At 37.6% G+C, this 22219-nt stretch overlaps 2 protein-coding genes across 2 annotated transcripts in view; one reads left to right on the forward strand and one right to left on the reverse strand.

The window, feature by feature from the left end:
* RAB39A (RAB39A, member RAS oncogene family) overlaps positions 1-22125 on the forward strand; it is a 30336-nt gene extending 8211 nt beyond the window's left edge. Inside the window, exon 2 of the mRNA XM_063092394.1 lies at positions 21699-22125. Within this exon, the coding sequence (XP_062948464.1) occupies positions 21699-22125 (427 nt within the window). The remainder of the gene's footprint in view (positions 1-21698) is intronic.
* On the reverse strand, positions 1119-2305 carry LOC134376978 (cell growth regulator with RING finger domain protein 1-like). Its single transcript, XM_063095586.1, is given in 2 exon segments — positions 1119-1627; positions 1629-2305. Coding segments are annotated over 2 exon segments (957 nt in total). The 3' UTR covers positions 1119-1347.
* Positions 22126-22219: the final 94 nt, after the last annotated feature.

The raw sequence follows: 22219 nt of genomic DNA on the forward strand, positions 1-22219 counted from the left end.
TTAGTTTCAGAGAGAGACGTAGCTGGAAGACCACACACAAAAGTATTAATAGTTGAAAACAACTTAATAAGGGTCCTGCCAGAAATGTGTAGATTCTAAAAAAGGATGACTAGCCGGAGAGGTAATACCTCATCTTGATGTAACTTCAGCCTATTGGCAGAGTTGTGGATACGTGTCTGATGGGTATTGAATTTCCTTTCATCATGCCACAATGATCACCACCTATTGTGACTCACTGGCTCCACATTTTTTTTTTTTTTCCCTGAATGTCACAATTTATTTGCCATAATCTACTTTCTTGGTGAGTTGAAGGTAATTTTCATGGAAGGCACAAGAAGCTCTGATTTACCTTTTTCCTCTTAGTCATCTTGGGAAGAGTAGGGGATAGGCTTTTTTCCTATCAAGTTCCTCAAGTTGCTACATTTAAGGATATAACAAGAGATGAAAAAGTAATACTTTTTGAATACAAAAGGATATTGGGTTTATTTGGAATAAAAATACACTAAAAAATTAGTTATTTGTTTCTTTTAGTGATTTTTCTAAAACCCCTCCAGTTTTGGATGGATATACTATGCAGGAGGAAATCTAAGGTAAGGCATGAAGAGTCTCACAGATCTTCCCTGACAGATAACATTCTGCTGATCTAATCACATTTGACAATTTAATAAATTTAATAATCCAAGAGATTTTATTATCCAAGTTTTATGTATCTGCCTCCTATAGATGAGTAAATCTGTGATACACTGAGAACAGTCAAGAATAGTATCTTGCATTTATGATTTAAGGACTTATGTTTAAAAATTAAAACTTGTATTTATGTAACTATGATAAGGGAAATTACAAACCAAACAGATGAATATTTATAAAAGCTGATTATTTCAGTAAAGGATTTAAAGTAAAAAGCCCCTTCCAACTCCTTTGTAAACTGGGGAACTTATAATTACTTTAAAAAGAATTAAGTTCTTTCCTAATTATACTCCAGATTATGTAAAAGAGAAAACATTAAACAATCTTGAGACTTTTACTTCCTCAAATTTTAGATGGATTGCATTTCAGGATGATTTTTCTAATCAACTTTATAGGAAATCTTCTAACTAACAAAAGGCCAAACATTTGCATTCTTCTCAAGAGTTGAATGAACTTTTATATATTAACACAGATGGTATTCCAGTATTCAGCACTCTGAACAGGAAAGGATATTTTCATTATCCATGTACCGTACAAATCAGAAGTTAAAATAGAATTTTCACGGATGGTCCACACGGTAGATTCCATGTTATGATTAATTCTAAGAGCACAAATTTCTGTGTCTTCAGTAGGAAGTGTACTTTTCAGTTGTCTTTATCTTCAAAGAGTTTTTGGTTTTTCTTTATCTTGCTCTTTTTGACTGAACAGTGCAAAAGATTCCTGAACAAACTGCCTGCACATTGGGCACTGCTGAAAATACTTAACGCAGCCATTACACAAGCACGTGTGTCTACATGGCAAGAGCACCCAGTTCACGGTCCCTTTCTGGCAAACAACACAGTCCTTACTGTTCTCCTCAGATGGCTCCACTTCACTTTCAGACAGTCCAGCCCTTTCCAACAAACTTCTGTCTGTGTTTTTCTCTTCTGGAGAGGAATTGCTTAAGATCATGGAATTGACCTTGAGCCAGGAGTAAATATTGATACAATATTCTGCAGGAAAGTTTATAAGTTTTATCAGGAATATGAATTACTGACACCATGGAAATAATATCATAAATTTCCCGGTCATCTTCATCAGCTAAGGTCAACAGCGCTACCAATGGATAGTGAGATCTGGGCACTGTACCAAAGTCTTCAATTTTAGTATCTCTTGGTAATTGGCAATATATTTCTTCTTTGCTGTCCTTCTTAATAAAATACTGCTCTTGATAGAGATATTCGCTATACAAAGCATCTTCTAATGCTTGAGGAGTACTTATTCTGAAGCAATAAACATGCTTCTGCAGAGCTTCATGTAATTTTTGAACACTGCACCCTCAGTAGCATGTAAGGAAGCTATCTTCAAGGCAATCTGTTGTCAAGGTTATGCCCGCTGTAACTGAAGCTGAAGATGGATTCGTGATCTCTAAACCAAAAGGATTCTTGACTTGTCTCATTTGCTTTTTGAAAACTCTTGTGCTGAACTGGGTCTCTTCTGAATTTCTCAGAATTACTGGAACATCCCAACCAAACCATCCTAGTACCAGGCCGGTGGTCACGATGAAGCAGGTAAAGACCACCGCGATGTAGAAAAGCGGCGAGTACTCATAGAGCGGTACCGGAAAGACCGCAGCCATCAGGGGCTCGCGGGGCTGAGCCCGGCTGCGGCCGCCTAACTCAGCCCAGCCCCCTGGCTCCCTGGCTCCACATTTAGCTCTCAAAGCAGGCGCTAGGAGAAAAGTTAAAGATGATGTTGTGTGTACATGGATCACTGCAGTGAAGTTTTCACATGAAGAAACGCGCTTTGCTCAGTCTGAGAGAGAAAGGAAATTTCCAGCCGGCCATTGTCAGTTAATTTGGCTAGCATGCAAAGATTTTTTAACAATTTATCTTCCATAGTCACGTTACTTTAGAAGATTGAAGAGGAACTCCTCGGAATTGTCCAAAAATATTTATTTTAGTGTATTTAGAGCCAGTTATTCTTATCGTAACTGAGTTAGAGGAAATTTGCTTTCTTCCAGCTTGCTCTATCTGTCAAGCAGTGGAAAAGAAAGGTGAGCCCCACTAATGATATGTTCACACATATACACACATATATAGCAGGGAACATCAGATATAACTTTAATAAGACATTTTAATTCTTTCTAAAGCAAAATACCTACAAAGCCTATACTTTATGATTTTTATAAATCTGTTCTAAATGTCAGTAACTTTTAATCAATTCTGATAATAATTGTATATGATTCAGGAAAGTTCACTTTAAAAACTGCCACCTCATACAATCTGCCTGGCCTATTATGAAATATATAATAATGTAATGTACTAACCTACAGGGGTCCCAGAAAAATGTGGAGTGGAGGTCAAAGTATATTTTAAATTTAAAAGGATACTTTTAGCTTAAGCTGTGAAAGAGTTTCAAAATACACATAGTAGTTCTGTACATAGGCATTACTGAATAAATGTTGATGGCTAGCTGGCGTATTAGTTTCATTTAAAATCTTAACAGTGTTTTCTTGAACATTCTTGAAATGTAGTGGTTATTCTTATTTTCATTCTTATGGTAATGATTCATTTTTAATTTAAGAACACCTTGCTAAATCAAAATGTTATATTATTGGCAGTAAGTCTTTAAGGCCATTCACTGATATCAAAGCTATGACATAATGGATCCATCAGAAATAGCTCAGTGCCAAAAAATATTGAGGGAAGAAGATGAAGACTTCTCTCTTAGTCTTGTTTTTGCTCCACTATGGGGTGAGTCGAAAGTCACATGAGAAAGGTCTTTATTGAGACATGTCCAAAAGGTCATCAGTGACTATTCTTGGCAAAATGTTTTGTGTCTTCTCTATGCCTATTTTTTTCCTACTGTTTGTGTGATTGGTCATAATCTCTTTTCAAATTATCTTTCTCTACCAGGAATATTAAAGTAGTTTTTCTTCTGATTCTTTAGCCTTTCCAAATGTGTTTCCTTTTCATAGGACTTAGTGTGATATGGCCTCAAAAAGGTAAGACCTTAATGACAGACTCCTGCTGCAGAATTTGAAAAGAATAATGTGTCGCCCAAATTGAAACCTTTTCTCTAAGAAGAGATCAAGAGAGAATCCTACAAAAAGGAGTTAGGTAGATGTTAACAACTTCCCAGCTCTAAGAGAAGGCATAATGTAGAAAGATTATAGATTCTCAAATTATAGGCAATGCCTATCATTTTTCTTTGCAATAGCATTTTTCAGTATGGTATTAAGAGGTGTAATGTGAGAAAAGGATTTCTTGATCATATAGTTTGGGAAATGCTGGGTCATTGCAGGACTTTTCAGAGCTTTTAATATATTAATACACATGTGAACTCCCAAGGCAGATGTGGTGTTTCCCAAACCAGAGTCCTTTCACACAGAGTATTTTACAGTACTAATGTTCTGTAAAACACAATTTAAGACTGATATTTTAAAGAAAAAGTATAGGCAGTTCCTTAAATTTTAGGAATATGTTTGAGGACCTCTCACAGTTTCTTCTCTCATATGATTCTTATGTCTTTTTTCTTTTTGATTCTGGATGATTTCATCAAGTCTCTCTTTTTAATACTTGATTACTGTATTTTAGGGAGAAATCTAGTAGGTCTTGAAAGTCCCTTGATTTTTGTCTCCTCATTCAAAATTAAAAGATTTATCTCCTTGTCTGACTTCTAGCCACTTAGCACACTTTTACACAGATCAAATTCTAATCATTAGCACTTGATTTAAGCACAAAACCTTCCAATAAGTATCACTAGGAAACCTGGAAGAAAGATAAAGGAGCAAGTAGATGAACATTCATAATTTTAGATTTCTTGGATATAAAAGGGCTACAGAAAGGCTATGGGATCAGGAAAGCAAAAGTTTACAAAGCAAATATGAGATGAAATTTAAGACTGAGGTTTGCTAGAACAGATGGATAGCTGCTAAAAAGAGAATCAAAGGGGGTAGCGCTGGCTGGTTAGCTTAGTTGGTTAGAGTGTGTGCTTGTAACACCATGGTCAAAGGTTCAATCCCTGTGCTGGCCAGCTGCGCCCCCCCCCAAAAAAAAAATGGAGGGAAGTTTAATCAATTGTATAGCAGAGGATTATTAGAGGAGAAGAAAATTAATGAGAGATAAATTGAAAACAAAGTCCAAGAAAGTGAGGGGGGAAAGACATGTGAAAAAAGCTGCAGGGGCCGGCCTGTGGCTCACTCGGGAGAGTGCGGTGCTGATAACACCAAAGCCCCGGGTTCGGATCCCATATAGGGATGGCCGGTTCGCTCACTGGCTGAGCGTGGTGCTGACAACACCAAGTCAAGGGTTAAGATCCCCTTACCGGTCATCTTTTAAGAAAAAAAAAAAAAAAAAAGCTGCAGAACCACACTGTGGTTAACATTCTGGCTATCTTGGTAGATAAGTAACTGCAGCCATAAGATTAGGAAGGAGCAAAGAGACGATCTGATACAACAGTCCCTTTTTTTTTTTTTTTTAAGATGACCAGTAAGGGGATCTTAACTCTTTACTTGGTGTTGTCAGCACCACACTCTCCCGAGTGAGCCACGGGCTGGCCCACAACAGTCCCATTTTTAAAATAACATAATGTCCGGAAAAACTTTGACTTGCCCAAGGCCTGCTCATTAGTGATTTGCACAAGAGTCCAGTTCTCTTAACGTTGTATTCAGTGCTCTTTCTGCTTTGCCAGACCTCTTGTCATGGTTGAAATGAGTTTTAATGTCATGTTTTGCAGTTCCTGTCCTGAATAGTATTTCTTTTTTTTTTCTGAAAAGTATTTCTATTTGCACACAACCTTCCTCTGTGTCCTTGTAGACTCGTGTTAATTACTTTGTCCACCCAAACCATGATTTTGCTGCTACATTCCAAAAACAAGTGGGGAAATAGCTTTACACAATATTAGCAGTACTGATGACTGACAGCAAACACCTGTGGCATCAGTGACAGACAATCAACCAATCTTCCCCTCTATGCAGCAGTCAGTGACTGCAGGACATTTAGTAATAGCAATGAACCCTCATACTGAAGTAGAAAAACTTGTATGAAGTGTTTTGCCTTGGGTATTGGGCAAAGCTACACGCAAATACTGGGTATGGTGTCTCAAAGTTTCATAAGTACTGTGGAGTAGCTTTCCAGGCTGTAAATGATGCCCCATTTTTTTTTTTTTTTTTCTAGAGAAGCCAAATATAACCAGGACAGTGATTTACTTGTGGAAATCCATGCATTTATTTAGCTTAACATATCTCTTATGCCATGCACTAGAGATATAAAAATAACAAAGATATAGTCTCACATTCAAGGTCCATGCACTCTCTGTACTGGGTAGAATACAGGCTACAGTGCTATAACAAAGAGACCGCTGAAATATAGCAACTTAGAGAATTAATTCTTTCTCCTGTAATAACAGTCCAGAATGAGGAGTTCTGGGTAATCAGCGTGGCTTGGCCTCAACATCAGTTTCCAGAGTTCTCCAGCCATTGCCATTCCTTAGCAAGCAGGAAGGGGAAAGTGGAAGCCTAGGGCAACTGGCTTCTTCAAGTAGAGTAACCTCAGACTGTACACATAACTTCTCATATCCCATTGATCCAAACTTAGTGACATGGCCACAACTAACTGCAAGAGGAGCTGGGGAAAATAGTTTCTATATGGGTTGGTATATACCAGCCAAAATTCTTGGAGTTCTATTACTAAAGGAAGGCAGGGAGAATAGATATTGGGGAAAGTTAGAGGTCTTTTTCACAGATTCATAGCAAAAGAAAGAGAACCAAATACAATCATGTGCTGTGTAACAATGTTTTGGTGAACAACCGACCACATATATGATGGTGGTCGGAGTAATAGGTGATACCATATAGCCTAGGTGTGTTGTAGGTTTGTGTAAGTACACTGTATGATGTTCACACAATGACAAAATCGCCTAACAATGCATTTCTCAGAATGTATCCCCGTTGTTAACTGACACATGATTGTAATTTTAGTAAAGGCTGGTAAGTACTAAACTAAGTTCCACTGGCAGAACAGAGGGAAGAACTGTCATCTCTGCCTAGGGTGCGGGCCATTATCAGAGGATGTATCCCAAAGGTGGTGCTTGACATGATGGATATGTCAGAAGTAAGAGAAAAACAATAGAAAAAATTAACAATAGAAAATGAAGTGGCTTCTTGTGAAGACAGCAGAATGAACACCTGTATCTATTTTAGCTTTTTCCCTGAAACTTTACTAAAATGACAATAGTATTTTTTAAAATCATAAACCCCCAAACAAGGAAAACAGGTAAGGAGACAACAGCAGTAAAATTTTGGAAGCAGGAAAGATGATGAGAAATAGTAAATGAATTAGCAGATTCAAGAAAACTGACTTCTAAGCTAATGGTTAAACAAAGCTAAAAATCAACCCAATATATACCATTGAATCCTCTAAAGACTCAGGAAATGGTGACACCAGGTACTTCTAAAAGTGTGCATGGTAAAATAAGAATTATTGGGCTGTCCAGTTAGCTCACTTGGTTAGAGCGTGATGCTGATAACACTGAAAGGTCAAGGGTTTGGATCCCCTTACTGACCAGCCACCCCCCACAACAAATAAAATAAAAAAGAAAATAAAGTAAAATAAGGATTATTGATTGCCAATCTGTTTAAGAAAGATTGGATCCTCACACCCCCACACACACCAGCTGACTTCCTCTCCCCCCACATTGGAAAAAATTATTTAATTTATTGGAAATTTATTCTTTGAAAAGAATTAAACATAGGGTTTTTGACTGGAAGCACCAGGCATAATTAAGGTTGGGGTCTCTTATTAAAGGTAAGGGTTTTAAGGGGCTGTGCAGTTAGCTCAGTTGGTTAGAGCTCAGTGTTGATAACACCAAGGTCAAGGGTTCAGATCCCTTTACTGGCGAGACACACAAAAAAAGTAAGGGTTTTAAGTAAATGTATGTATGTCAGATTCTAAGACTTTCTAGGCTCTTACCCCACTCAGCTCCCATAGTGCTGGCAGTCAAGCCTTCACCCTTCAAACAGGACACTGGTGAAGTGGTTTCTGACCAGGCCAAGAGGAGAGACTTAAAGATACCAACATTAGAGTTTCTGAACTAAATGATCCAGCCTGATTATCTTACAGTGGGGCCTTTAGTGTCAATGAAAGATTACAAGCAAGATTAGGAAATCTGTAATTTGAAACCTGGAGACCAAAACAAACAGAAAACAGTAATCAGAGGAACAGAAACTTAATAAGGGAGGAAGGAATGTTTTTTAAAAAAAGACCCTGTTCTTAATTTCCTCAGAGAGATAGTAAGGAAAAATGCAATCATACAAGAACAGGATGCTTTTTTAAAAAAAGAAAGAAAGAAAGAAAAAGAATATTCTGACAACAAAACTTTTAGAAACACAATAGAAAAAACAAAACAATATAAAGCTGAAAAAAATCTCTCAAAAAGTAGGACAAAAAGACAAAGACTTAGAAAATAGGAAATAAAGGATTTATAAAAAAAATAGAGAACTAGTCTAAAGGTTCAATAAACGAGTACCAGGCATTCCAGAAAGATAGAACAGAAAAAACAGAGGGAAGAGGTCATCAGTGAAGCAATTCAAGAAAATTTTCCAAAATTTAGAAACTTGAGGTTTCAGATTGGACGGGCCCAACACAATAGATGAAAGTAGACACTAGGGCACATCATCATGACATTTCCGAACACTGGAACCACAGAGAAGTGACTGCAAACTTCCAGAGAGAAAAAACAGGTCACATGAAAAAGGATCAGGAATCAGATTGGTTTCAGGTTTCCCCAAAACCATGGAAGCTAGGAGGCAACGGAGAAATAACTTCAGAATTCTCAGAGAATTCTTTATCTGGCATACTGTCATTAGCTGTGAGAGCAGAATAAACCAAATGTGAGATTTCAAAATATTACCTCATGCATCTTTTTTTAAGAAGCTGCTTGAAGATGTGCTACATGCACACTCACACACACATAAAGGAGCAAACCAGGAGTGAAAAAGATATGGGATACAAGGAACAGATCTACCTCTGAAGAAAGGCAAAGGAAATGCCCAGGGAGATGGTGAAGGAAGATCTTAGGATCACATCTCTGCTGCAGATACCAAGGACAACCAGACCAGATAGGAGCAAGGCAGAAAGGTTTTAGGAGAGACATCCTCAGGAAAATGGAATTGACAGAAAAGCTAATGGAAACAAACTTAAAATAAGGCAACTGGCAGAGAGTTTGAGATTGAATTATTGACTACTACATGGAAAATTTAGCAAAAAGGAAAAAAAAGAAGAATAAAGGGGATGTGGTAGAGACTTTTAGTGCTGATTCATATCTGATGCTTTTCTTCTAGACAGACGGGACGAATATATTTTCCTCCAGACAGAATCACATGACTAATTCTGGCCAGTAGATTTCAGCAGAAGTTGCATGTGGTAGTTTTAAAACACAGCCTAAATTCTTTACCATTCTTTCTATTGAGAGGTCTGTTGTTTGTTACTATATCATAACCTAGACTGTCTTGACTAATATGCAAGATAATTTATTCTAAGAAAACGAAAAGATTGTGCTATAAAGCTGTTACGTTTTTACAAAGAAAAAAGAAAAAGTTGTGCAGGAAAAGGGAAAAAGTCATAGTTTACTCCAGGGCTCAGCAGTGAAAAGTATTTACATGGTCAGAATAACACAAATGCTAAGAAATGATCTTACTAAAGTTATGGTATAACAATATTGGCAAGTTGGAGGAATGGGAAAAGTGAGGATGTGTGTAAATGCACAGGTGACTGATAAAAACACAACTTTAAAAAAAAGAAGGAAAAGAACACCATCTATTCAATTGACTTGAAAATAAAAGCTTACAAAAATAAAAAACAAAAAAACCCAAAAACAAAAAAAAGAAAAGCCGAATAATTGCAGAGATAGAATGAAATAGAATGAAATGAGAAAAAGATAAACATCAATTATGTATTTCAGGATGTGGAGAGATATATGATAAACAAAAAAAAAAAAAAGAAAAGCCGAATAATTGCAGAGATAGAATGAAATAGAATGAAATGAGAAAAAGATAAACATCAATTATGTATTTCAGGATGTGGAGAGATATATGATATTATATGAAACAAAGCAGTATAGAAACTTTATGGAAACAGACAGCAGTCACAGAAATGGTGGGAGAATTATAGCCCAAGAAAATGTATTCTTTAATTATGTTAGATCAAATAGGCCTCTATGTTATATGGAAAATAAAATAATCTTGAGAAGCCGGTCATTGTCTCATTATTGTTCTGCAAAATGATACCAGAAAACATTGGAATAAGTGCTCTAGTCTTTTATATCAAATAGAAAATTAGCATCCTTTCATTATCATCTTGAAGATAATTAGTGAAGCTAGAGACATTTCTCATCAATTTCCAAATAAACTATTTTGATTTTCACACACAATTTATTCTGCCTTCTAGAATCCACTGCAATGTACAATCTGAATTACTACCAATTTTAATACAGTAGTTCTTTAGAAAATGTGGATATTTCACCCATGTGTTTATAGTGTATGCAAGTTACTCATCCCACTTCTCCCCCTTTGACTTTATAAATCCCTAGTATAAATATCAAAAGGAGATAAGCTTTTTTGTATTTCTCTCTTTTATTCTCCCATTTCCTCAATATTTGAATGCTGCATGGGCACAATCTGACAGGACATGAACTTATTAATACAGTTGTTTATTTATTCATAGACAAATATTGGCAGGACTCGTGCATACCCAGTTCAATATTAAACACTAGTAGTTCAGCATCCAAAAAAAAAAAAAAAACCAGACAAAAATCCTTGCTTTCATGAAGCTTTCCTTCTAACGTGGGGAGACAGGCTATAACCAAATAAGCTGGAAAAATTACATAGGATGTCAGAATGTAATTGCTTCAGAGGAAAGTAGAGTATGAAAGGTGAATAGAGAGTGCTGGTGGTGGTAAGAAGGCATCACTATCATAAAGTGATGTTCTGTCATGAAAGAAAAATAAAAGGTGGCCACAGGGCAATTGATTGACATATTCAAAGGGAAAATATGGCCCATTAGGTCTTGTCACTATTATATGTAGCCTCTATAACCACAGACTTAATTTTTGATGGACAGACCGTGGAATTATACAAAGAAAAAGAATTTTATTGTTGAATTTTATTGTTGTTTCTTTGTGTGAGGAAAGAATATCCTAAGTTAAAAGTGCCAAGTTTTGGAATCTTAGGCAAGGGCAGGGACTATTAGAGTCAGTAATAAAAAAAGGAGTAGGGAGACTTGTGTTTTTGACTCTTGAAATCAGTCCTAAGGGCCAGCATTACAAGGCAAGTAAAGCAGGTAAATAAAGCATCAACACAATAACTATTCCCAGAAGGAGAGTAGGAATGTAATGTCATGGTGAAATAGAGGCACTCCCACGGCTAATGCATTCGCAGGCTACTTGCTGCCAACAGCCTTTGGCATCAAAGTACTTTTATCCTCTAAATGCCTATTCTGCAACTGGCAAAGCTACAAGAACGGCATTTCCAGGATGTAACATCTGGTGCGTTTTACCTAAGTCAGCAAGTGCGCAATATTTTGTTATTTTTTTAAGAGGCCTATGCACATTTAACAAAGTTCATACTAATAACATATAAGATCTATATAATATTGCTGCTTTCATGGAAAATTTTATATATAAGTAACTATCTACTCTAAATAATCCTGAGTATTCCAGGGCATGTGGAATTTTGTCCTTCATATGACAACAGCATCTTATTTTCAGTGCCTTCCAGGAAACTAGATAACTGTCTAATTTGAGGTATCATTTACATTTTTTAGAACCTCAGTAATCTTGTCATTGTGTCAAAAAGATTCCAGATCCCTCAAGGCACATCATTCACACTTGACTGCATTAATCATATATGAAGTAATTCTTTGTAAATGTAAGCAAACTCTGGTGCTGTCAAATAATCACTTGCCCATATTATTATAAAAGGAAAAAAACTAAAAAGAGGAAAATTAAACAGTTAAAAATGTTTACATAAACAAGGCAACCATTTTTCCCTATTATTCTTAAGTAAATATATGTGCAAGAATGAACTTCGTGGATGAAAAGATAAAGAAAATATGGTATATACATACAATGGAATATTATTTGGCCATAAAAAAAGAAGGAAATACTGTTATACATTACAACACGGATGAACCTTGAGGACATTATACAAAGTGAAATAAGCAAGTCAGAAGGACAAATACTGCATGATTCCACTTATATAAGGCATCTAAAGTAGTCAAACTCATAGAAGCAGAAAGTAAAAGAGTGGTTGTCGGGCTAGGTGGGGAAATGAGGAGCTGCTGTTCAATGGGTATAGAGTTTTACTTGTGCAAGATGAAAAATTTCTAGAGATCTGCTGTACAACATTGTGCTTATAGTTAACAATACTGTACTGTACACTTAAAGTTTTGTTAAGAGGGTAAAGTTCATATTATGTGTTTTTTATCTCAACTTTAAAAAAAAAAGAATGATCTTTTGGTCTTGTAAAACTATGTTGGAAACTATAAATATTTGTGACCTTGTTTTGTACCATTTCTTTCTTACAAAGTCTATGACAACTCTTTCAGTCAGATACTTGTTGTCAGCAGCAAAACCAATTTGAGGACCTTACTCAGAACGAAAGCTATTATGCTGATAACACCAGGGTCAAGGGTTTGGATCTCTATACTGGCCAGCCACCAAAAAAAGAAAAAGAAAAAGAAAGTTACTAGAAGCATGTTTGAGGCACAGATGCTTTATGGGAAGCTGGAGGACCAGGCTTGGAATGAATCAAACGATCCCAGGAGTTGCAGGCACAAGAACCACAGGAAGCCAGTGTGGTCCCCATGATGCTGTTGCCCCTTTTCTGCCTGCTTACCCACTGCCATAAGAAGCCCCCACTGGCCAGTTAGGAGCCTCAGCTGCTAATTCACCAGAAGCATCATGGGATTCTCTAGTGAAAGCATTTCTCCCTAGAATACTAAAACGTCTATCTCAGCAAAGTTCAGAGTCACAGAGATTAGAAGCAACAAAAATTTTAGTAACTCACTAGGTGTAATTGTGAGAGGCACCATCACCCCACTTTCACCCTTTGTTTTCGATACAACAGGTTCTGTTTATGGGAAAAACACCACCCCTTATATTGCTCACTAATTTAGAACTAGTTTAGTACACACCCAAAGGATCATGCCAAATCTTACAAGGTATCATGTCCTGGACATGGGCATAACGAAATCTTAATAACCCATACCAAAGCTTTATAGGTATGGGTTATTCTGTAGGTGTTATGACATGATAAGATCAATGAATCCCATGGCATCAACCCGTTTCTCTTTCTCTGCCACCATTAAGTGAACTCTTTGGTGTGAACAGTGTGTAGGATACCATGACTATGGATAAGGCATTCTGTAAGTTCAGAGATGGTGGTGCTAGCATTGCCTGAATCCAGATTAAATATTTTACAGTGAGGACATGATGGTCCCCCCGAGTAAGGTGCCATATCCTAGGTATCATAGCTGCTGGAAAACTGGGTAGTAAGTAACAGTCCAGGCCACCCTAGGTAATAGAAAATCTCTATTGAGCCCCGACACAGCATCCATCATTCTACCATGGACCACTTTGTTTGAGTTCCAACTGGAGTAAAAATACTGACTGATAACTGTAGGACAGGCATTTTGTTTCTCTAATTATTAAGAACTCCTCTGTGGAGGGGACTTTTAGTGATCATTCACATAACACACAAGTATTCACAGATTTTGTACCCATCAGCATGCTTCTCCTTCAAACCTTATTACCAATCCTCCTTTGTTCACGAACTGGTGTGGATCCTTACCTACATCTCTCCATCTCTTCCTCTGGAAAACATAGACAAGGAGATGTACTACTATAAGTTCCACAAAAGTTTCTCTTTTCCACAGACCTTCAAGTTCACCATTGAGTGGGGCTGATTCATGCTAGCATATTGTTTAGAGCCATTTATAAGGCATATTTGAATTTTTTCCACTTTAATTGTAGGGAAGTCCACATAAGGCAATGGGTTAAGACAGTGCTGCAGGAGTAGGCATGCTGGTGTGTGAGCTTTGTTACTCCAGGTACACTTGGGTCCTGCCCCATATTCCTGCTCATATATACATGACTTCTGCTTGGTGACAAAGTTCTAGCTTCATGAATCAGGGAACTGCCAGCTCATGATGGGCATTCATTTTGCACAGTCACTTGGTGTTTCACAGACAGGCATTTAATCTCTATCATTTAATATGTATCAAAGCCAGGTTATAAGCCTTTTTCAGAAGTGTAGTAGCCTTTGACAGAGAGGGCATTCCTTTATTCCAAAATGCCGTTCCTATAATTGTCCAGTGGAGATATCCCTGGGCTTGATAGAGCATCTCAGTCTGCTATAGACACTTCAGGTAAGCACCATTAGATCTGATGGACCATGAGCCAAGTGGCAAAGTTGCTTGCACTGTAGCTTGGACCAGCTGAAGGGACTTCTCTTGCTTTCATCCCTATTTAAGCTGGTAATCTTTTTGGTTTCCCACCTAATGGGTCAGAGAAGCACATTATTGTTATACTTCTTTCTTCTTGGTAGAGGGCATGAGATGCCACAACATGCCTTCTTTGGAGAGGTTTCACCAAACATGCCCCTGATTAAGGGGGACCCTTACCCTAAGAAACTTCACAGAGATTGCTGGCTACTGTATTTTCATGGGATATATGTTTAGGATACTTGTGTTTCTAAATATTTAATTTATCCTCCCTCCTCCAACACTCATATGCTCATAGCAACTCAGTGACCTCAGTGTGAGAAAATAAGACCACACTACTAATGTATCTAATGTTAGGCACCTTTCTTTTTTTTTTTTTTTTTTTTTTTTTTGCACTGCTAGTATCTCTTTCCCTCAAATTTCCTCTCTATCTCTGCTGTGCCTCCTGTTTTCCCAATTGCAATGTACATGGCTCTGACCAAATCAACTATTCATTCTTTCACTAATACGATTGTACTTCAAAAAGTTCATGGAAAATTAGAATTAAAAGCTGATATGAATCTTTACATGAATGTTTTGAAGACCGCTCATATGTACTGAGTGACCACCATGTGCCAGGCACTTGAAAACCAATGGATATTCAGCAGAAAGCAAAACAGACTTGACACCTGCATGCCCCTCACAATTAGCAAGCCAGCAGCATGGATCCAGAATGTGGAAAGGAAGGGAAAAGGGTGCTTTGTAAGAGTACTGACCTGTAACACACAATGATCCTGCCCACCAACCCGAGAAACAGACTGACCAAAGAGAGCAGCCATTTTTTTCTTCTATGGAGGAATTAAGAGGGGTAAAGTGTTCCTCCAGTTCTCTTTTGTGGGGAAAGGAAGGTTGAATGGAACTTCCATTTCTTTGTATAGTAGAAGCCTAAATTTGAGGAAAGAGGGAGAAGAGTTTCTCTTGATACTAGCAGTATTCCTTGGCAGTGCTGGGTGCCCACTTGAGATTAGTTATAATTAAGTCATACTTACACCATCCTGCCTGGTTGAGTGATTTTCCCCAGAAACATTCAGCTGCATGCAGGCCTGATCCAGAGATAGTTTTCCCAGATGAATATGACACAGGGAGAGGAGCTTGGGAATTGAGATATTTCCAAGAGAGCAATTATAATTATGTCTCATAGAACCTAAGATAGAGAAGAAAGTAAAAATAGGAGAGTATTCATGGACAGAAAGTTGGTCAGTGGATTATAAATTTTGATGCAATTAGTTATCACAGTAAAAATATGCTGACAGGCTGTGAGATTTTGATTAAAAAGAGGACTGTGTAATTTGCAGCTTTGGAGGCAGTGAATGTTTCTGATGATGAAAAGGAAGTGGACAGGAAATGAAGAATGGAGAGAAAGTTCATCAGAAATGAGGAAGTCAGGAAACTGAGAAGTAACATCGGACAGATCATCCAAACAGATGTTGAAATCAGTGAGCAAAATAACAGAAATTGAGATAGAAAAACAAAGTGCTAAAATCTTTAGTACATGGAGAATGACCAAGCAGTTGGCAGATGACAGCAGATGATAGAGCCAGATGGCATAAGCCTCAAAGGAGCAGGGGATTTCTTTGCAACAGGCGTGGGGAGAGAATTATCTGGAAGCAGTGCTGGGGAAGCAGAAGCCATCTCCTGTTCCTCAGAATGAGCAACACAAGTGTGCTACAGGGGAAGCAGTATTCTCAGGGACCAGTAGGTTTTTGTTAAGAATAGGAGGTAGAGAAAACATTCTCTTTTTTTCCTTCAAATATGCTTGTAATTAAGTACTCGTTTTATTTTTATTTTCTAATTCTCATAAAGTTCAATATGGGCTTACAGCAAATAATTGCCCCTGAAGTCAGAACTTTACTCTTACTAAATTGACAATATTTCCATGATTTAGATGTCTTTTTATTTGTTTATTTTTTTTAAGTTTCTTTTCTTTGTTTATTTTTTTTAAGTTTCTTTTCTTTCTTTATTTATTTTTATTGTAACATAGTTGGTTATATATATCTGCGCAGTATAGAGTTGAATATCAATACCTGCGTGCAATATGTGATGCTCAAATCAGAATGATTAGTATATTCAGCATTATACAATGCAGTTGTTTTTTGTGGCCCTTTACCAATTCCTCCTTTACTCTCCTTTTCCCTCCTTCTTCCTCATCTCTCATAACCTCAGTTCTGTTCTCTCCTTCTGAAAGATCAACATATTATTGTGATTGTTGTATCTTTCTTCCTTTCTTTCTTTTTCTTTTTTAATTTATTTTTTAGCTTCTACTTTTGAGTGAGGACGTGGCATTTCTCTTTCTGTGCCTGGTTTATTTCACTTAACATGATTTTTTCTAAGTTCATCCATGTTGCTGCAAATGGCAGTATTTCATTCTTTTTATGGGAGAGTAATATTCTGTTGTGTAAATATACCACATTTTCCTTATCCAGCTGTGCAGCGATGGATGTTGAGGTTGGTTCTAACTCTTGGCTATTGCAAATAGAGCTGTGATAAACATGGGGGTGCAGGTATCCCTTCAACATGAGGATTTCCATTCCTTTGGGTATATACTGAGCAGTGGAATAGCTGGATCATATGGCAGTTCTATCTGTAGTTGTTTGAGGAAACTCCATACCGTTTTCCATAATGGCTGCACCAATTTCCAGTCACGAAAATGGTGTAGGATGGTTCCCCTTTCTCTGCATCCTCACCAGTTTTTGTTATTCTCCATCTTTTTGATAATAGGCAGTCTAATAGGGGTGAAGTGATATCTCAGTGTGGTTTTCATTTACATTTCCCTGACACTGAGTGATGTTGAGCATTTTTTCATGTGTCTGTTGGCCATTTGTATATCCTCTTTGAGAAATGCCTAGTCAGCTCCTTTGCCCATTTTTTAATTGGGTTATTTGGTTTTTTACTGTTAAGTTGCTTGAGTTCCTTGTATATTCTGGATATTAATCCTTTATTGGATACATAGTTTACAAATATTTTCTCCCACTCTTAGGTTGTCTTAGCATTCTATTAATTGTTTCTTTTGCTATGCAGAAGCTTTTTAGTTTGATATAATCCCATTTGCTAATTTTTCCTTTTGTTATCTATGCTTTTGGGGTCATATTCATGAAGTCTTTGCCCAGTCCTACTTCCTGAAGTGTTTCTCTTATGTTTTCTTTTAGGAGTTTTATAGTTTCAGGTCTTATATTTAACTCTTTAATCCATTTTAGTTGATTTTGGTATATGGCAAGAGGTACAGGTCTAGTTTCATTCCTATACATATGGATGCCTTGTTTCCCAGCAACATTTATTGGGAGGCAGTCTTTTCCCCAGTGTATGTTCTTGTATGTTTCCTTTCTTTGTTGAGAATCAGTTGGCTATAAGTTTGTGGGTTGATTTCTGAGTTCTCTATTCTGCTCCATTGGTCTGAGTGTCTATTCTTATGTCAGTACGATGCTGTTTTGTTTGCTATAGCTTTGTAGTGTAATTTGAAGTCAGGTAGTAGTATGTCTCCAGCTTTATTTATTTATTTATTTATTTATTTATTTATTTATTTATTTATTTATTTATGCTCAGGATTGCTTTGGCTACTTTGGATCTTTTGTCGTTCCATATGAATGTTAGGATTGTTTGGGGTTTTTTTTCTATTTCTGTGAATAATGTCACTGGTATTTTGATGTGGATTGAGCTACTGGGGACACACAGACATAAGGGAGGCAGTTGCAGCTGCCCATGACCCTGCTGCCCCCTGAGGTAACCCCACCAAAAAACATTCTGAGAGGAGACTATTCCTTTGCAAACAGGATGAGAGTTGCTGATAGTGTAGTCTCCAAGGTTATAAAGAATCCATAGGTTTCTTTTATAATCAAAACCTGATCTTCCACTTTGGAGTGAAAAGGGACTGCTAAGAGGTTATAACCCTCATCCTTGTCCTCCGTAATTCACCTTCCGCATCACATCACCATTATACTGTATTGAGGTAATGCTGTATCCCCTTGACCATTCTTGCCAGAAGAGAGTCTCACAACTCTATATTCCCCCATAACACACAAGAGACCAGATTGCCGTCCATTCATTTATTTCTCTCTCTCTGTTCCTTACTTCTGTTCTTCCCTTCCTACCATTCCCCTACGCTCATTTTTTTCCTTTCTTTAAATCATCCTTTCCTTCAATAAGACTTTTAAAGCTCAGAAAGAAATAGATATAAAGTAGCATGCAACGAGATATCGTTGCTTGTAAAGAATTGTCACTTATTATCAATGCCAGTTCTTTACAGGGAGACCTCCTACCTAGTTCTTTTAGGGTTTGTTCCCTGTCTTCTCATAATACCTTCAAGAACTTCTAGAGACCTAAGTTTCCCAACTCAGAGAAGGAAGGTCCAAAGAAAGATAGATGTTCTCTCATCGTCTCTGTAAGACCTGCTTTTCAAGTTCAAGTTTTCATCTGAAAGCCTGTCTCTTTCTCCAAATGATTGACAGCAGGGATGCCCAATTGTTTTATGGAAGACCCTACCCTCAGGACAACTGTATCTGAATCTGAAGGCTAACAGACCAGAATCCTAAAACTAATATTCAAACCCCCACACAAAAACTGGAGATCAAATTAATATATAGAAAATGACAGAAGTCATGTTGAGACCTTTTATTCCAACTAATTATTATAAGAGTTGTTTTATAGAGTGTATTACATACACTTGGCTATAATTTTATTGTATAAGATGATTTTCCAACTGTATTCCAAATGTGTTTTCAAAATTAAATACAAGGTTCTAGAACACATTGTATTTCCTACAGTGTAATGCCTCTGCATAATATACAAGCATTTCAACATTGAGGTTTCAACTATAAAAGACTTTTTTAAAAAATTATACTAATGTTAAATTAAAAAGGGAGGGGAGAATAATGCAGAGTTGGTGCTGAGCAAATTAAAGCTTTCAGTCTAATAACATAGCCTTAATTAGGTTTCTCTTAAGACACTGCATATCTGCCTAAATTCTCACATATAAAGATGAGTGGCAAAAAATAACAAATTAATTATCGCTTTAAAAAAAAAACAGCAATAACTTAAATGGAACTGCATTATTCATAGCCTGCCAAAGATGATGGGAGATTTTTCTTATCGTCAATGTCTGTATGGTGCGACAGTCCTTGAGAAAAGATTTTTTTAGAAATAGTCACTTAGGAATCTCTCTGCTAGAAATTCTGAGGAGAAACAGAGAAGCAGGTGAAACAGAAAGAAAGGGGAGGTAAAATACTTTCTTCACACTCTCACACAAAGGTATTTGTATCAGGCCACTGAACTGAGCTTTGGTTTCAGCAATGAGGACAGTGACGATATGTGAAAACTGAAGAGTACAAGGATACCAGACAACCCACTGGCCCTTCACAAAGATCTTGGTGTCCCAGGCAAGTAGTCAGATGAGTTTGCCTGAGGATCACTGACAACTTGAAAACTGAGACACATGGGATCTCTGGCTCATACATTTTCCTCTCTAATATGATTAATTAATTCAATATAACAGACATTTAGTGACATCTATCATTTGCCAACCATTATGACTGTTAGATACATAGATGAAAAATGTTCGACCCTTGTAGAGCTAGGGCTAGGGCTCACAGACCCCTCAAGCCCGGTGTCCAGACTGGGTCACAAACCCTCCACACGCAGGTCCACAAGCTAAATAATAGGAAAAGGTCCTGGGAGCCATGGGTGGAGAAATAATAGGCTTCATTTAGAGCTGGGAGCCGCCAACCCAATATGGCTCCCCGGATTGTCCTCTCAAAGCTTCATGCATCTGCGCTGTTACTCCTTTATACTCAAGTCCATAATCCAAAAAAAAAACCAGATGCACAAGCTCAATCACATTAGGACAAGGTGCTCACACACATACCCACGTGCTCACACACATACCCACTCAGATGCTCAGCAAGCCTCCGAACATCCCCAGGGCCCTGACCAGTTTCCTTATATTTTCCCAACAACACTCAAGGAGTTTCGAATTGAATGGGAATTGAGTTGAGTTTTGAATTGAGTATCAGGGAAGGCATCTCAGATGACATGACTCCTGAGCTGACTGTTGAAGGAGAAATAGGAGTTTGTTAGACAGAAAAAGTAGACATTCTAGGCAGAGAAAACAACATATGCAAGGGCAAGAAACACAGAACAGTGTGGCCTTGTCATCTTGTGTCATGTTTCAGCCAGGAAACAGATGGCATAATTGTAGATTAACTTAAGAGTTTAATGAAGTGACTATTTCCAGAGATGTGGTCAAGGTCAAGGTGCCAGCAAAGATGGTGAATCATTCAGGGATAGCAACAGTGGGAAGCCATTAACCATCTGACTACAAGAACCTGGTGATAGCTGTAGCCAAGGGAGAGGAACTACCCAACAGGAACCTTGACTAGAAGCAGAGAATACAACCACTGCCAAGCCACAACCCAGCGGCGACAAAGAGAGGGATAAATACCCTGATTTCTCTTTCCTCCAGTCTCAGCAGGCACCTCCTATTGGCTGAACCCCACTGCAAACCAGAGGGTAAGGGAGTTTAGAAAAGCTTTCTCTAAAGAAAGGCCATCTTCCTGAGGCCTAGAGAAGAGCATAGATCTGGAGGGGCAAACAGAGAATCCTTAGCACACCTGAAATTCATATCCCATGTCCAAACAATCTCCTGTTTCTTGAATAGGTATAGTACAGGACTCTATCTGTAACTAATACTGTAACAAGTCTGCTGTCTTAGTTCAGGCTGCTATAACAAATTATCATAGAATGGAAGGATTTATACAATTTATTTCTCACTGTTCTGGAGGCTGGAAGTTTGAGGTCACGGTGCCAGCATGGTCAGGTTCTGGCGAGGGCCCTCTTCTGGGTTGCAGCCAGCCATCTTCTTGTGTCCTCACATGGTGGAAAGAGGACTAGAGAGCTTCTGGGATCTCTTTTATAAGGGCACTGATGTCATTCACGACGGCTTTACCCTCAAGGCCTAAACTGCATCCTAAAGGCCCCACCTCCTGATACTATCATATTAGGGGTTAGGATTTCAACATAAGAATTTTGGGGGGACACAAACATTCAGTCCATAATATTGCCCTTGTTTCTTACTAAATTGATGGATGGGCTCATTACATAACAGGAAGAGATTCTTAAGATCTGGTTTGCTATGTAACCTCTGCCCTTCACCCAATCTTTGTATATGCTTATTTTTAACCATAATGATGTAATAGTTATTCTAGCAGATATTTTAAAACAAAAACAAATAATCATAAGACAATACAAGATTATATGCCATGTAAGTGCTTATTTGTCTATCTAAAAATAACTCCTACTTTAATGTGCAGTCAGTGTATGACACTTGCATATTAGTCTCATAGAATATTTATGTTCACTTAAGACAAGACTCGTATGTGATTTATAAATTCTAGTTAAATCATATTAAAGATTTCTTCAGATTTTATTATGCTGCTACAGTGTATGAAGGAGGGAAAAAGAACAAGGTGTCCTTATACAACCTTTCTTCTCTTTATTTTTCAGATCCATAACTCGATCTTACTACCGCAACTCAGTTGGTGGATTTTTAGTGTTTGACATTACTAACCGACGATCTTTTGAACATGTGAAAGATTGGCTAGAAGAAGCAAAACTACATGTACAGCCATTTCGGATTGTATTTCTGCTAGTGGGACATAAGTGTGATTTAGCTTCACAACGTCAAGTTACAAGGGAAGAAGCTGAAAAACTGTCAGCAGACTGTGGCATGAAGTATATAGAAACCTCTGCAAGAGATGCTACAAATGTTGAGGAATCCTTTACAATCTTGACAAGAGACATATATGAACTTATTAAAAAGGGAGAAATTTGTATTCAGGATGGCTGGGAAGGGGTTAAGAGTGGTTTTGTTCCAAATACTGTGCATTCTTCTGAGGAAGCAGTCAAGCCCAGGAAAGAGTGCTTCTGCTGACTTCAAACATGCCAAAGAACTAACAAGAACAGATTGGGTGTCATTTCAGGATAAATACCAACATTAACAGCAGAATGATGCAATGAAAGCATTG

This window comes from Cynocephalus volans, chromosome 4, assembly GCF_027409185.1.
Source record: "Cynocephalus volans isolate mCynVol1 chromosome 4, mCynVol1.pri, whole genome shotgun sequence".
NCBI lineage: Eukaryota > Metazoa > Chordata > Mammalia > Dermoptera > Cynocephalidae > Cynocephalus > Cynocephalus volans.